The 13,804-nt window shown below is 35.2% G+C and overlaps 2 protein-coding genes across 2 annotated transcripts in view; one reads left to right on the top strand and one right to left on the bottom strand.

Annotated features, from left to right (window-relative positions):
• The window catches only part of LOC128208685 (kinesin-like protein KIF16B), a 56,930-nt gene extending 51,220 nt beyond the window's left edge, over window positions 1–5,710 (top strand). Inside the window, exons 21-23 of the mRNA XM_052912233.1 lie at window positions 3,405–3,625; window positions 4,620–4,865; window positions 5,469–5,710. Coding sequence (XP_052768193.1) covers window positions 3,405–3,625; window positions 4,620–4,865; window positions 5,469–5,710 — 709 coding nt within the window. The remainder of the gene's footprint in view (window positions 1–3,404; window positions 3,626–4,619; window positions 4,866–5,468) is intronic.
• Window positions 5,711–10,007: 4,297 nt separating this feature from the next.
• LOC128208684 (uncharacterized) lies at window positions 10,008–12,158 on the bottom strand. Its single transcript, XM_052912232.1, has one exon. It carries the CDS (start codon window positions 12,156–12,158, stop codon window positions 10,008–10,010), a length of 2,151 nt encoding a protein of 716 aa, XP_052768192.1.
• Window positions 12,159–13,804: the final 1,646 nt, after the last annotated feature.

The following is a 13,804-nucleotide window of genomic DNA, read 5'->3' as shown; positions in this document are numbered from 1 at the left end:
ACTGTTATAACATTGTAAAAGATTGAAAGGTATCTGTTAATTCAAATTTATCAAACGCCTGTGAAAAGTTTTGTGATTGGTGTCGAAATAAAACCTTAATGAAACAGATTTTGATAAGATTAGAAATCCTATTGATGTGAAATACTTGCATGTGGACTTAAAAGTGATTTCCTGAAGTATTGTGACTTGATTTGACATGAATTTAGCTTATTTTATCAAGCAAGTCAATAATTGTTTACTTAGTGTCACCATCGGCTTTGTTGTTGTTGTTGTTGCGGCTGTACATTGCTGCAACAGCTTTTACTGAAAAATTGACAATGAGAAAAGTGTTTAGCATCTATATACATTGCAGTTATTTAAAAAGTCAATATAAAAATGTCATTTGTTGATATTTTTTATTGGATAAATATTCTATACAAGATGTCTTTTGCAACGTGTATTGTGATTCTATGTAATTGGACTGTCAATCTTGTTGGAAATAATAGAAAAAGCTTTCAGTACAGAGAGGCTATCATACCTTTAAAGAGTAAAGTATTGCCAGGAAAAACCAATCTTGGACATCGATTAAACCAGAGATCCAGGCATATTTTTCTGGTGTCTTAACGATCACTTGCTGTGGAAGGACCTATTTATCAGTAAAAATATATTTTTGTGGATGTTTTCTAAGCTGAATTCCAAATTGGAGGATACATTGGACGAATTCAATTCTTGTGTTAGTGTATTGGCTTGTTCCAGGAGCATAGACAAATTATGTATTTCATAATGAAAAAGAAATTATTGGCGTTCAAATGAAGCCAAGCTAGCATAAACATAAGCATGTCGCATAAATCAAAGATAGATGGTCACATGAAGACAAGCAAGACTGTCTCATAAATAAAAAGCAAAACTTTCACATAAATATAGGCAACGCTCCCTCACAGTCGCTTAAATTAAAGCAAGTCTATAGCATAAATATAAGCAAGGCTGTCACATCAATATAAGCAAGACTGTCACATGAATAAAAACAAGACTGTCACATGAATATATGCAAGACTGTCACATGAATATAAGCAAGGCTGTCACATGAATATATATGCAAGACTGTCACATGAATATAAGCAAGGCTGTCACATAAATAAAAGCAAGACTGGCACATGAATGAAAACAAGACTGTCACATAAATAAAAGCAAGACTGGCACATGAATGAAAGCAAGACTGTCACATGGCTATAAGTAAGACTGTCACATGAATATAAGCAAGACTGTCACATGAATAAAAACAAGACTGTCACATAAATAAAAGCAAGACTGGCACATGAATGAAAGCAAGACTGTCACATGAATAAAAACAAGACTGTCACATGAATAAAAACAAGACTAGCAAATGAATAAAAACAAGACTGTCACATGAATATATGCAAGACTGTCACATGAATATAAGCAAGGCTGTCACATAAATAAAAGCAAGACTGGCACATGAATTAAAACAAGACTGTCACATAAATAAAAGCAAGACTGGCACATGAATGAAAGCAAGACTGTCACATGACTATAAGTAAGACTGTCACATGAATATAAGCAAGACTGTCACATGAATAAAAACAAGACTGTCACATGAATATATGCAAGACTGTCACATGAATATAAGCAAGGCTGTCACATAAATAAAAGCAAGACTGGCACATGAATGAAAACAAGGCTGTCACTTAAATAAAAGCAAGACTGGCACATGAATGAAAACAAGACTGTCACATAAATAAAAGCAAGACTGGCACATGAATATAAGCAAGACTGTCACATGAATACAAACAAGACTGTCACATGAATAAAAGCAAGACTGTCACATGAATAAAAGCAAGACTGTCACATGAATATATGCAAGACTGTCACATGAATATAAGCAAGGCTGTCACATAAATAAAAGCAAGACTGGCACATGAATGAAAACAAGACTGTCACATAAATAAAAGCAAGACTGGCACATGAATGAAAACAAGACTGTCACATAAATAAAAGCAAGACTGGCACATGAATATAAGCAAGGCTGTCACATAAATAAAAGCAAGACTGGCACATGAATGAAAACAAGGCTGTCACATAAATAAAAGCAAGACTGGCACATGAATGAAAACAAGACTGTCACATAAATAAAAGCAAGACTGGCACATGAATATAAACAAGACTGTCACATGAATACAAACAAGACTGTCACATGAATAAAAGCAAGACTGTCACATGAATAAAAGCAAGACTGTCACATGAATATATGCAAGACTGTCACATGAATATAAGCAAGGCTGTCACATAAATAAAAGCAAGACTGGCACATGAATGAAAACAAGACTGTCACATAAATAAAAGCAAGACTGGCACATGAATGAAAACAAGACTGTCACATAAATATATGCAAGACTGTCACATGAATATAAGCAAGGCTGTCACATAAATAAAAGCAAGACTGGCACATGAATGAAAACAAGGCTGTCACTTAAATAAAAGCAAGACTGGCACATGAATGAAAACAAGACTGTCACACAAATAAAAGCAAGACTGGCACATGAATGAAAGCAAGACTGTCACATGACTATAAGTAAGACTGTCACATGAATATAAGCAAGACTGTCACATGAATAAAAATCAAGACTGTCACATGAATATATGCAAGACTGTCACATGAATGTAAGCAAGGCTGTCACATGAATGTAAGCAAGGCTGTCACATAAATAAAAGCAAGACTGGCACATGAATGAAAACAAGACTGTCACATAAATAAAAGCAAGACTGGCACATGAATGAAAGCAAGACTGTCGCTTAAACATTAAACCATAAATATAAGCAAGACTCTCACATGAATATGCATGAATAAAAGCAAGACTATCGCATTAATATCATAGCATAAATCTTAGAAATTTTGACTCACAGTCGCATGAATATAAGCAAGACACTAGTATTGCATACATATTATAGCATAATTATAAGTAATTTTGACTAATAGTCGCATAAGTATAAGTAAGACTTCACGTGAATATAAGCAAGACACTAGTATTGCATAAATATAAGAAATTTTGACTCACAGTCGCATAAATATAACTAAGACTATCACATGAATAAAAGCAATATTTTCACATAAATATTATAGCATAAAAATAAGTAATTTTGACTCACAGTCGCATGAATATAAGCAAGACTTCACATGAATATAAGCAAGACTTCACGTGAATATAAGCAAGACTTCACGTGAATATAAGCAAGACTTCACGTGAATATAAGCAAGACATTAGCATAAGTTGTTCTTTTTTCATGGATAAATCTATTTTAATCACTGAAAATCAAATAATAATCTCTTTTTTTTATAACTATCGGAATATATATTAATTATTGTAAAAATGTCATTTGTTTTAAGTAAATATTAATTTCAATTTCAGGACAGAACTTGAACAACTTAAAAGTGAGCACGAGCGTGCAGAAGAGGCTCGTCAACTTCGGGAAGAGGAAATGTACGCAGCGCATGAGCAGCATCGCGCCGATATCGAGGACCAGAAACATCAGCTTTTACGACTTGTGGAGGAAAATGAGCGTGCACGTGAAAAAGCAAAGGAAGAGTTGCAGCTCGCACGGGAAAGTCTTGCAAAGGAGAGGGAGGCTTGTAAGTTAAAAATGTACTTGCATTATACATGTCATTTAGACCACTACCAGTTGATCAATTGTTTGATGGATGTGCCACACATAAAATTCGGTAAACGCTTTATTTATTAATTTCCCAATGTTCATTGGCTGCATGTTTACGTCTGAATCTCCCCTATTTTCTTAGTTTCTTTACCTAGAATTTAATCCTGTGAAGTCTACTCAGAGGTTTTTTCATGATATACATTCCTAATCAGCAAACTTTTAGAGAATATATTTCCTTGTGTCCGGCAAAATCTGATCCGGCAACCGTAAACTATCTAATTTTGCTTATTGTGATAGTAGGCTGGACTTAAGATGGGCATAAATACAATAACTGTTCTTTTTGGTATTTAAATATATGCGTGTTACTCAGTTACTCACCTCGAATGCCGTCTTTACAATATATGTGTGTTTAAGTTGCAGTGGCAATGAAACTTGATTGTGAAGCACTGGATCTGATTGCCATATTGAGAGCGATATTTATGTAATACAATCAAAACCTTTCATTTATAATTGAGAACCTTTTTTATATATGTTTGGTTAGAAATATATTTTTTTATATTTTTTTTTTTGCTTTGTGCTTTCGCCACTGATTTGCTGAAAATTAAAAAAAATGTTTTTGCTTGCTCACTCCTTATTTTTCTGGAAAAAAAAAGTAAAACAAATGATTAACTTGTTGTGGCCTCAGTTTTGAAGATGAGATGTTTTGAATGTCATTATGAGGTAACTGAAACAAGCAGAAATACCCCTGTAGTAATTTTCAGATTTAAGAGAAACTTAAATCATCTTAAAAATCCCATGACCTGTAAAACATGTAACAAAGTAGACGTTGTCAGTATATTGTCGATCACAGAAGACTCAAATTTCCTGTATGCTATTTAATAGTGTCGTAACAATAATAGTAATAGAACCTATTTCTGTTTTTGTACAGTCCAAATGCAATCTGTTTCTGAATGTTTGGCTCTGTCTTTCAGTTCAGAAACATTTAGATGGGGAGCGTCAGAAACTTCGTGAACAGCAAAAACTAGAACAACAACAACAACAACAGGGGTCCCAGGGGTCGATATCAATACAAACAGATCCCTTGTGCACAACGACGACCTGTGTGGGGTCAGATGATGGGCTAAGCAGTGGACACAAGGAAATGGGGGTGGGGCCTAACCCGGGGGTAGATGAAGAAGATGGGCTGATTTTGGCCAAAGATGTGACAGTATTCAGAGGTAATGTCTTCTATAATTTAAAGTGTATTTTTTATATTAGTCAAATTAATACTAGCAATATGAATGCCTATATGCAAGCCATCAAATCCAATATTGCAGAAATAAGTTCATGTCCAAGGTAAAAGTAACCAACTTTTCCTATTATTTAAAGCTGCACTCTCACAGCTGAACTGTGTTTTGACAACTTTTTTTTATTTTTTGTCTTGGAATGAGCAAACTTTTGCGTAAAAATCAGGAAAACAGTTTTTTAAACAACTGAGATCTGTTCTGTTTTGAGTTATCTTTTATGATTGAATTGAAGGCATTGATGCTTAATTAACAATTTAAAACATGTCAAAACTGTCAATTTGTGAGAGTGCAGCTTTAAACTCAAGAAAAATGTTTTTGACACTCCTCTATGTACACATACATCTCTGTATACACATACATATAATATGCTGCCAATTATTATTGCTTGATCCTATTTACTGCAATAATAATGTAAAAAGAATGGATAACACGTGATTAATTACAATATAACCTTTAAATCTAATACAATTTCTGATCTCGTTAATTAATTATAATACATGTATTTAGTTTGTTTCCATGTTATTTATTCTGCAGAGGGCAGAAAGGTGTCAACTAAAGAACAGCTTGCTGAACTTGATCAGGAGGAATTTTCCCGCAGGATGTCGTATCGTGAGACGGAGGAAAGTCTCGCATTTCAACAGGAGGACATAGAAGACAGCTATGGTCAGACGCAGCAGCAAATCCAGGCTAGAATCAGGAAGATACAGGAAATGGAGGAAGAATACAAAGAACTTGACAAAGCACATCTGCAGGATATAACTACTCAGGTAAAATAGTTCCATAAGTAGGATAATGTATGTAGATATTTCCCGGTGTGCTGGTACTTTCTCGCATAGGTCAGGAAGTATGTGATTTATCGGGGCAAGTTGACTAAGTGGTTTGATCACTTGACTTGTAAGAAGGGGTTAAAGGTTCTAGACCTGGACTGACTGTTCCCTTTTCTGACCTGGTACTATGACAGCACTGCATGTTTGGCAATATCATAACATGCTCTCAGTGTTAAATTGTTCACTATTAGCACTAGTACTGGTGTCATGAAATTTAAGGACAAACTTCCAGTTTGCAGAGAGAATGTAAACGTACCGACTTGCACACTGGTCAGAGAGAATGTAAGGGGATAATCCAGCCCTGTAAGTGGGGGGTCCCCGGTTTGGTCCCCAGACTGGCTGCTTTCTTTTCTGAACCTGTGACACCAGTAATTGAAAGAAGTTTTCCCATAAGTATTCAAGTAGTGAAGTAGTGCCTGGCATATATTTTGTGGTGTGCCACCATTTTGTCATAGAGTTGTGTGCCCTTGAATTCTTTTTTACCCTTGTCCATTTTGGCTACTCTCACAGTTTTAGACATAGAACGATGATTCTTGGTGCACATATTGCATTAATGAATATTTTTCTTTAATTCATGGATGATAGCATTTTCGTTGACCCAATTCACTACGTATTATATTTATTGGCCCTTGAAAATCAGTTTAAAATGCTATATTGAAAATTTGAGATTAACCTTGTGAAAAATAAGAATTTGTTTTTCCGAAATCAAATTGTAAAATGTTATTTTTTTCATTATTTGCCTGTGCGAATGTATGTTTATGTGTGTGTGGACTGTTTGTGGTGTTTGTATGTTTGGGTATGGTATCTTTGTGATGTTTGTTTGTGCATGGTCTGTATGTAGCATTTGTGTGTGGTTCATTTGTAGTGTTTGTAAGATTGTGTATGGTCTGTTTCTGGGGTTTGTATGTTTGTGTGTGGTATGTTTCTGGGGTTTGTATGTTTGTGTGTGGGATTAGAGGAACTGTCCATTGTCTTGTTGCCACTGGACCAGTACTGTTAGATTGTCTGTATGTCATCTATTTATTGTGCATTTGGTGAATCTCATACTTCTTATTTTTGGAATTTTCGAGTAGTGAAATAGTACCCGGGCACTCAGACAGTTGATGTAGTACTCAGGTACTCGTTGCCATTGCCATTGACTACAGGCTCCAATATCACGAAAATACTTAAGTCAAATCTCAAACTAAGTCTCAACTCATTTCACCATATAAAAGCATAATATTCTTCAAAATCTTGCATGTTCTATACTTTTAAGATGCATATTTTCTTATACAATGTGTTGATAAAAAGACTTTGTCAAGATTTCAAAGAAAACTCATTCTAGAGCAAAAATACACTAGAGCATTTTATAAAGAAATTACATAATTGTACTCAAATACATTTTTGGCTGTAGAATATATTTCCCTTGGAATTCGACCAAAGGCTTTTATCAGCATATTCTATGATAGAATGCGCTTATAAAACTGTAAAAAAACCATATGTGTTATTAATAAATGTTGATGCTATATGGTAAAATGTGTTGAGACTGAGTTTGAGATTTGACTTAAGTATTTTCGTGATATTGGGGCCAGATCTTGTCCCTGTTGTTTTCATGGCTATCAGACACATTGCAGGTTGTTATATTTTATGTGCAGTTTTTGTGAAATGTAAATTTTGTATTCAATAGTTTAAGGATGTAAATGTTAAGATATGGTTTTGAAAGCCTTTGTTGTGTGTGAGATATTTTCCTGTCTGCATATCTATGAATGTAGGAAAATAATGTAAGTGGCTTTGTAGTGTGAATGCATTGAATACTGTAATGTAACACGAGAATACTGATTAGCCGGATTTTTCATAAAAAAATTACGTGTTATAGAATGGCGAAAACCGGGCGGGCGGGCCTTCCGGCGTTAACAATTTTGCGTTAAAGTTTTCATTTTATGTAATAAAATCAAGAGTTTTTATCCAATGATAATCAAACTTCATACAATGGTAGAGCATAATGAGAGGAAGTGCAGTGTACAATAACCATAACTCTATTCTTGCTTATTACTGAGTTATTGCCCTTTGTTACTTTTTTGTCCGGAGTATAACTTGAAAAGTACTGGATGGAATTCATTGGAACTTCATACAATGGTAAAGCACAGTGAGAGGAAGTACAGTGTTCAAGAACCATAACTCTACCTAAACTAATTACTGAGTTATTTGTTTTTTTGCTGTCAATTTTTTTTCCAGACATTAACTTGCAAACTACTTGATGGAATTTATTAAAACTTCATACAATGGTAAAGCACAATGAGAGGAATTGAAGTGCACAAGAACCATAACTCTATTTCAGCTTATTATAGAGTTACTGCCCTTTGTTACTTTTTTCTTGTCCGGAGCATAACTTAAAAATTATTGGATGGGATTTAATAAAACTTAATACAGTGATAGATCATAATGAGAGGGAGTGTAGTGTACAGGAACCACAATTCTATTTCAGCTTATTACATAGTTAGTGCCCTTTGTTACTTTTTCTTGTCCAGAGCATAACTTGAAAACTATAAGATGGAATTTAATAAAACTTCTTACAGTGATAGATCATAATGAGAGGAAGTGAAGTGCACAAGAACCATAACTCTGTTTCAGCTTATTACAGAGTTACTGCTCTGTGTTACTTTTTCTTGTCCGCAGCATAACTTAAAAACTATTGGATGGGATTTAATAAAACTTCATACAGTGATAGTTCATAATAAGAGGGAGTGCAGTGTACAGGAACCGCAATTCTATTTCAGCTTATTACATAGTTAGTGCCCTTTGTTACTTTTTCTTGTCCAGAGCATAACTTGAAAATATTAGATGGAATTTAATAAAACTTCTTACAGTGATAGATCATAATGAGAGGGAGTGCAGTGTACAGGAACCACAATTCTATTTCAGCTAATTATAGAGTTACTGCCCTTTGTTTGTTTTTTCATGTCCGGAGCATAACTTGAAAACTATTGGATGGAATTTAATAAAACTTCATACAGTGATAGATCATAATGAGAGGAAGTGTAATGTACAGGAACCGCAATTCTTTTTCAGCCAATTACAGAGTTATTTCCCTTTTTCCTTTTTTTGTCCGGAGCATAACTTGAAAACTATTAGATGGAATTTAATAAAACTTCATACAGTGATAGATCATAATGAGAGGGAGTGCAGTGTATAGGAATTGCAATTCTATTTCAGCTAATTACAGAGTTACTGCCTTAGGAGAAAGAATTCCACTGCCATAAAAATTCATTAATTTTTGTCAAATCTTTATGAAACTTGCTCAGAATATTTGTTTACTTGTTGTCTTAAACATTTGTGAATATGGGTCACCTCAGATCGAAAACTAAAAATACTAGGTCACTATCTCAAATCCTCTGTTTGCAAAATTTCATCGTCAAATAAAAATCCGGCTTTAATATGGCGTTGGCGTCTTGTTTTAATTTGAAGTTGCGCTAGAATTGGTTACACTATATAAACTATATGAACTCCTCACTCTATGGATGAAGATGGGTTTAGAATTTTAACCCCATCTGCCTTCATGCATAAAGACCTACCCACAAGGAAGATAATTATTTCCAAGTTAGCATTCCTTTCCTTAGATTTAAGCAAACAATATTCAGCAAAGTTTTGTATCTTTCACTTTTTATTCTTCTTTCTTACATAGAATAAAAAACATAATTATATACACACTAAGATTTCCATATACATAATAAAAACACATAATTATATACACACTAAGATTTCCATATACACAATAAAACACATAATTATATACACACTAAGATTTCCATATACATAATAAAAACACATAACTATATACACACTAAGTTTTCCATATACATCATAAAAAACACATAATTATATACAAAATTCGATTTACATGTATATGTATGTGTGTGGTTAAAAGGAATATGAGACATGAAATTGAAAATAAGCATTTAGTCTTTTAATACACATAAAACTGATGTCCTCACTACTTCCCAGATGGAGACATTGACTCTGTCATGAATTCAAAATCATCTGTTGTAGCACATCCTGACCAGGTCCTGTCTGTTCTGAAGTTCATATCAGTGACCCATCATGTTTAGGCTGTTTCAATGTGGATATCAGCTTTGTAAAAACTGATGAAGTATCCTGGCTACATGCCAGATGGGATCTGTCATAAATTCAAAATGATCTGTTGTAGCACATACAAGCCAGGTCCCATCTGTTTGGAAGCTCAGATCAAAAACCTCAATCAATGTTTATATCAACTTTGTAAAAACTGATGAAGTATTCTGGCTGCATGCCAAATGGAAACATTGTCTGTATCATAGATTTCCATTGATCTGTTGTAGCACATCCACGCCAGGTCCAGCCTGTTCTGAAGTTCATAGCAGTGGCCCAGCATGTTGTGGGCTGTGTCAATGTGGCCATGTTCCGTCCCCATTGTATACTCATATAGGTTATGTAACGCTGTTTGCGCTCTCTGGTGTTGGTGTAGCTCCCAGTATGTGAGATGCTGTAAGTAATAAAGGAATGGGACACAGTCAGTGACTACATTGTTCTTCCACTTGTCAAATAGTAATCTGTCTTCACCTTCTATACTTATCAGCATTTCAAATGCAAGATGTTGTGGAATACAGTTTATTTCTTCCTTTGTGAAGTTAATACACATCATTGTGAATTTCTTCCGCATCTCTGTGTTTGAGTTGAATATCAACTTGTTTTCAAACTCAGTGCTTGATTTCAGGCATTTCCTTCCATCATGTGTACAGCTCTGCCACACTTCTGGTCCCAGCAGCCCTTCACAGTAAGTCAGTACTTCTGCAGCTTCCTCATACTGCCTGCTGCAGTACAACATGGAGGCAAACTTCAGCCTACTGGACATAAGGTCTAAGTCAAATGACAGCTGGTACCAGTGGAAGATATCCTGTGTGATTGGTTGTCCCAGATAGATGCACCTTGAAGCCAGGATTGAAGCAAGGGTGCTGCATAGGAATGGGGTCAGCATACAAACTACTTCCTGTTCAATGTCACTTGGGGAGTCTAACATACTATGTAGAATAAACAAGTGGCTTTCAATGTCATCAACTGACTTATCAGTTATTAATTCGGTCATTTTTGATGTAAAGTGAACAAGTTCTGTCAAAAGTAGTTCCTCTAGAACAACCATACAGATCTCGGTTCTTGTACTAACATTCTCATATGATATATTTTCAAGACCAGAGCTCTGTAGCAATCTCAAACCAATATTGTCCATACGAGTGTAAAACAAACACTGCAGTTTTGTGTTGATGAGATGTGAAATAATGCTGCACAGTTTTGGAAGCTCCCACAAGTTCAACTTTCCCACAAACAGATTGACTCCAGAGATTGTAAAGTGAGGACAGTGTTTCTGTTTAACCCATCGTTTTAGTGTTTTCAAAAGTAGACACACACATTTTACAATATTGTCTTCCCTCCATATCTCAGCTGGATAGTTTTCGATTGTAAACATCATTGCAGTTTTAATGTGAAAAGTACTAAATCTGTCCCCAAACTCAGGCTTGAATAAAGTTTTTCTAATTATTTTGACCAGTGTGTATGTTTTCACTTGAATAGGACTAAAATCAAACATTAGAAATCGTTCCATCAATGAAGTTGAAATCCTCCACTGCCATTTTGAATAAGGGTAACTGGTTAACTTTGAAGGAATCATGAATGCTTTGGATCTACACATTGATTGTTTAGAAGGGCTCTCAGTGTATCCCTGTGGCACTAGGAAGACTCCAACCTCCCTGGCCCTGGCTAGTGTGTCAGGTCTTGGCCAGTGTCCAGGGCGTGGTCTGTGGAACATGAACTGGCATTCCTCTGGCAGCTGGTTACAATGGTATGCATAGACATGGTCAGACATTTCATCATATGACATTGATGGGCCATGTAGGATTAGTTCACCAGACTCACTAAAACTATGTATAATATCCTGATACTGAACCCTTGTATTAGCCAATAAAACTCGACCCTCTCTATCTAGCACATCATCAGGACCTTCTGCGTGAACTTCTGGTAGTGGGCAGTCATCTCTCAGTCTCTGTAAGTAGCAGTGTTGAGGTGGAGTGAGCTCATTCTTTAACACCAGCAGATTTGGCTTTCCATACTGCCAGGTTGCCAAGTTAAGAGCCACATGTTCTCTGTTATCACAAAGCAAGAAGTCAGTATCAGATTCCATCTCAGGTGTTGTGGTGCCTTCACTCTGACTACCAAATACGTATGTAGTTTTATTTATATCACTTAACAAACAACCAACATTGTTCATAGGTTCAATCCTCAAATGTGTTTTCCTCCTCCTTCTTATCATCCATCTGCTGACTCCAATATCCCCCATCACCCGGGAGAGCCGCAGTGAAAACAGTCTCTCACTCTCCCTGTCACTATCCATAGTAAAATGAGCTTTATAAAAACAAGTTGTTTGTGGTTACAACTTATTTAATTTGTATATTTTATTGATATCACTTCTAGTGAATGAATTTTTACTTTCGTATTCCAAGCGTTGACTTAACTTCCTTTCTGATTCAAAATTATGAGCTGCTAATGTGTTGAAAATCAAGATTGTCGAAAGATAAATGTTAAATGAGATCATATTTCAAATCTGCTATTCAAAGTATTTAAAGTTTAGAGGTATTATACTCCTCTGGTTTACAATGGGAATTCCCCCAATGAATTTTATGTATATATATATATATATATATATATATATATATATATATATATACATATTTGAACATTGTTTGTTATAAACTTGGCTTAATTCGAGGCCCTAGTCTCATGAAAAATACTTTCGTAGTTTAAGCAACTCATTTTACCCATTTACACCTCCAGAATTCCTTCAATTCTTGTTTACTCTGTTAGAATTATATTCTCATATAGATAATTAAAATAGAATTTTGGTGAAGATTAGAGCAGGAAATGTACTTTTTGATTACCAAAAAAGAAATAGTGCAACAACTTCACTTCTGACTGCATATTAAATGACCTGATAAAGATACTCAATACTATTTGGCACTATTTGCTTTGAATATAATAACCAGACTGTTGACACACCACCCCCCTGACCCCCCCCCCCCCCCCCCCCCCCCCCCCCCCCCCCCCCCATAAAAAAAATCTATAAAAAGGTATACGGTTGTCTGGTTAACACAGTGGTAGTGCACTCACCAAGGCGACACAGTTTCGATTCCCGGCTTCTAGGTTTCTCTGATTTCCCCCACCACACAAGACAACACTTTCGCACAATATTGTGACAACGATGTTGCAATAGCTTGTTTCACAATGGTTGTAAAATTAAATATGTTTAGACTAATACATAATGTTTTGGTCTCAAAACGTGGGTCTTACACTATAACAAGTGTAATTGACAAGAGTAAAGGTTCCTGCTCATGACCACTATTTTATCCCCATGTTAAATGAATTTTTTTTTCGGGGGGGGGGGGGGGGGGGGGCGGGGGTGTGTGTATTAATTTGGAATTAAATGGCTTTCGCGGATTTATAAACAGTGGCAACTTTTAGGTTAATGGTAATGGATCTTTGCATCAAATTGTGACTTTTAATTGTTTACATGAGCAACAGATGGTCGATTTTTACATCTCTTTGATGTTATGAAAGGGAATGGAAGTTACCATGCCTATGGCCCTCAAGTACGTCTCCTTGTATTGAAGAAGTGGTATGACAAACACTATGTGTTACATTGTTTTACTGACTTGGCGTTTTAGACCGAAACTAATAAACAATTTCGGAATGAAATACTATTAAGCCAAAAATAAAATTTTATTAGCCCATTTTCATATGAGGGATGTGCTATATGTAGTTTTTACTGAGCGATAATTTATTTTTTTCATTTGGAAAGTTTGGAAGCATTAGATTTATGATATTCTACATAACTTTTATACGGGGGGGGTTAAATCACTGGGACAATGCAATATCTTGTCATATGTAACTTCTTTAGCATCATATTTTTTGTAAGTGTGTCAGTCAAATCCAAATTCAATTCAAAAAGCATTTATTTTTCATATCACAGCAAGAGAAAAAGGT

This window comes from Mya arenaria, chromosome 11 (genome assembly GCF_026914265.1).
Source record: "Mya arenaria isolate MELC-2E11 chromosome 11, ASM2691426v1".
NCBI classification, from domain to species: domain Eukaryota; kingdom Metazoa; phylum Mollusca; class Bivalvia; order Myida; family Myidae; genus Mya; species Mya arenaria.
Note: the sequence above shows the minus strand (reverse complement) of the source record. Positions and strands in the feature narration are given on the sequence as shown.

Coding starts and splice junctions, on each gene's coding strand:
- LOC128208684 (XM_052912232.1), bottom strand. CDS start 12,158: ATGGATAGTGACAGGGAGAGTGAGAGACTGTTTTCACTGCGGCTCTCC.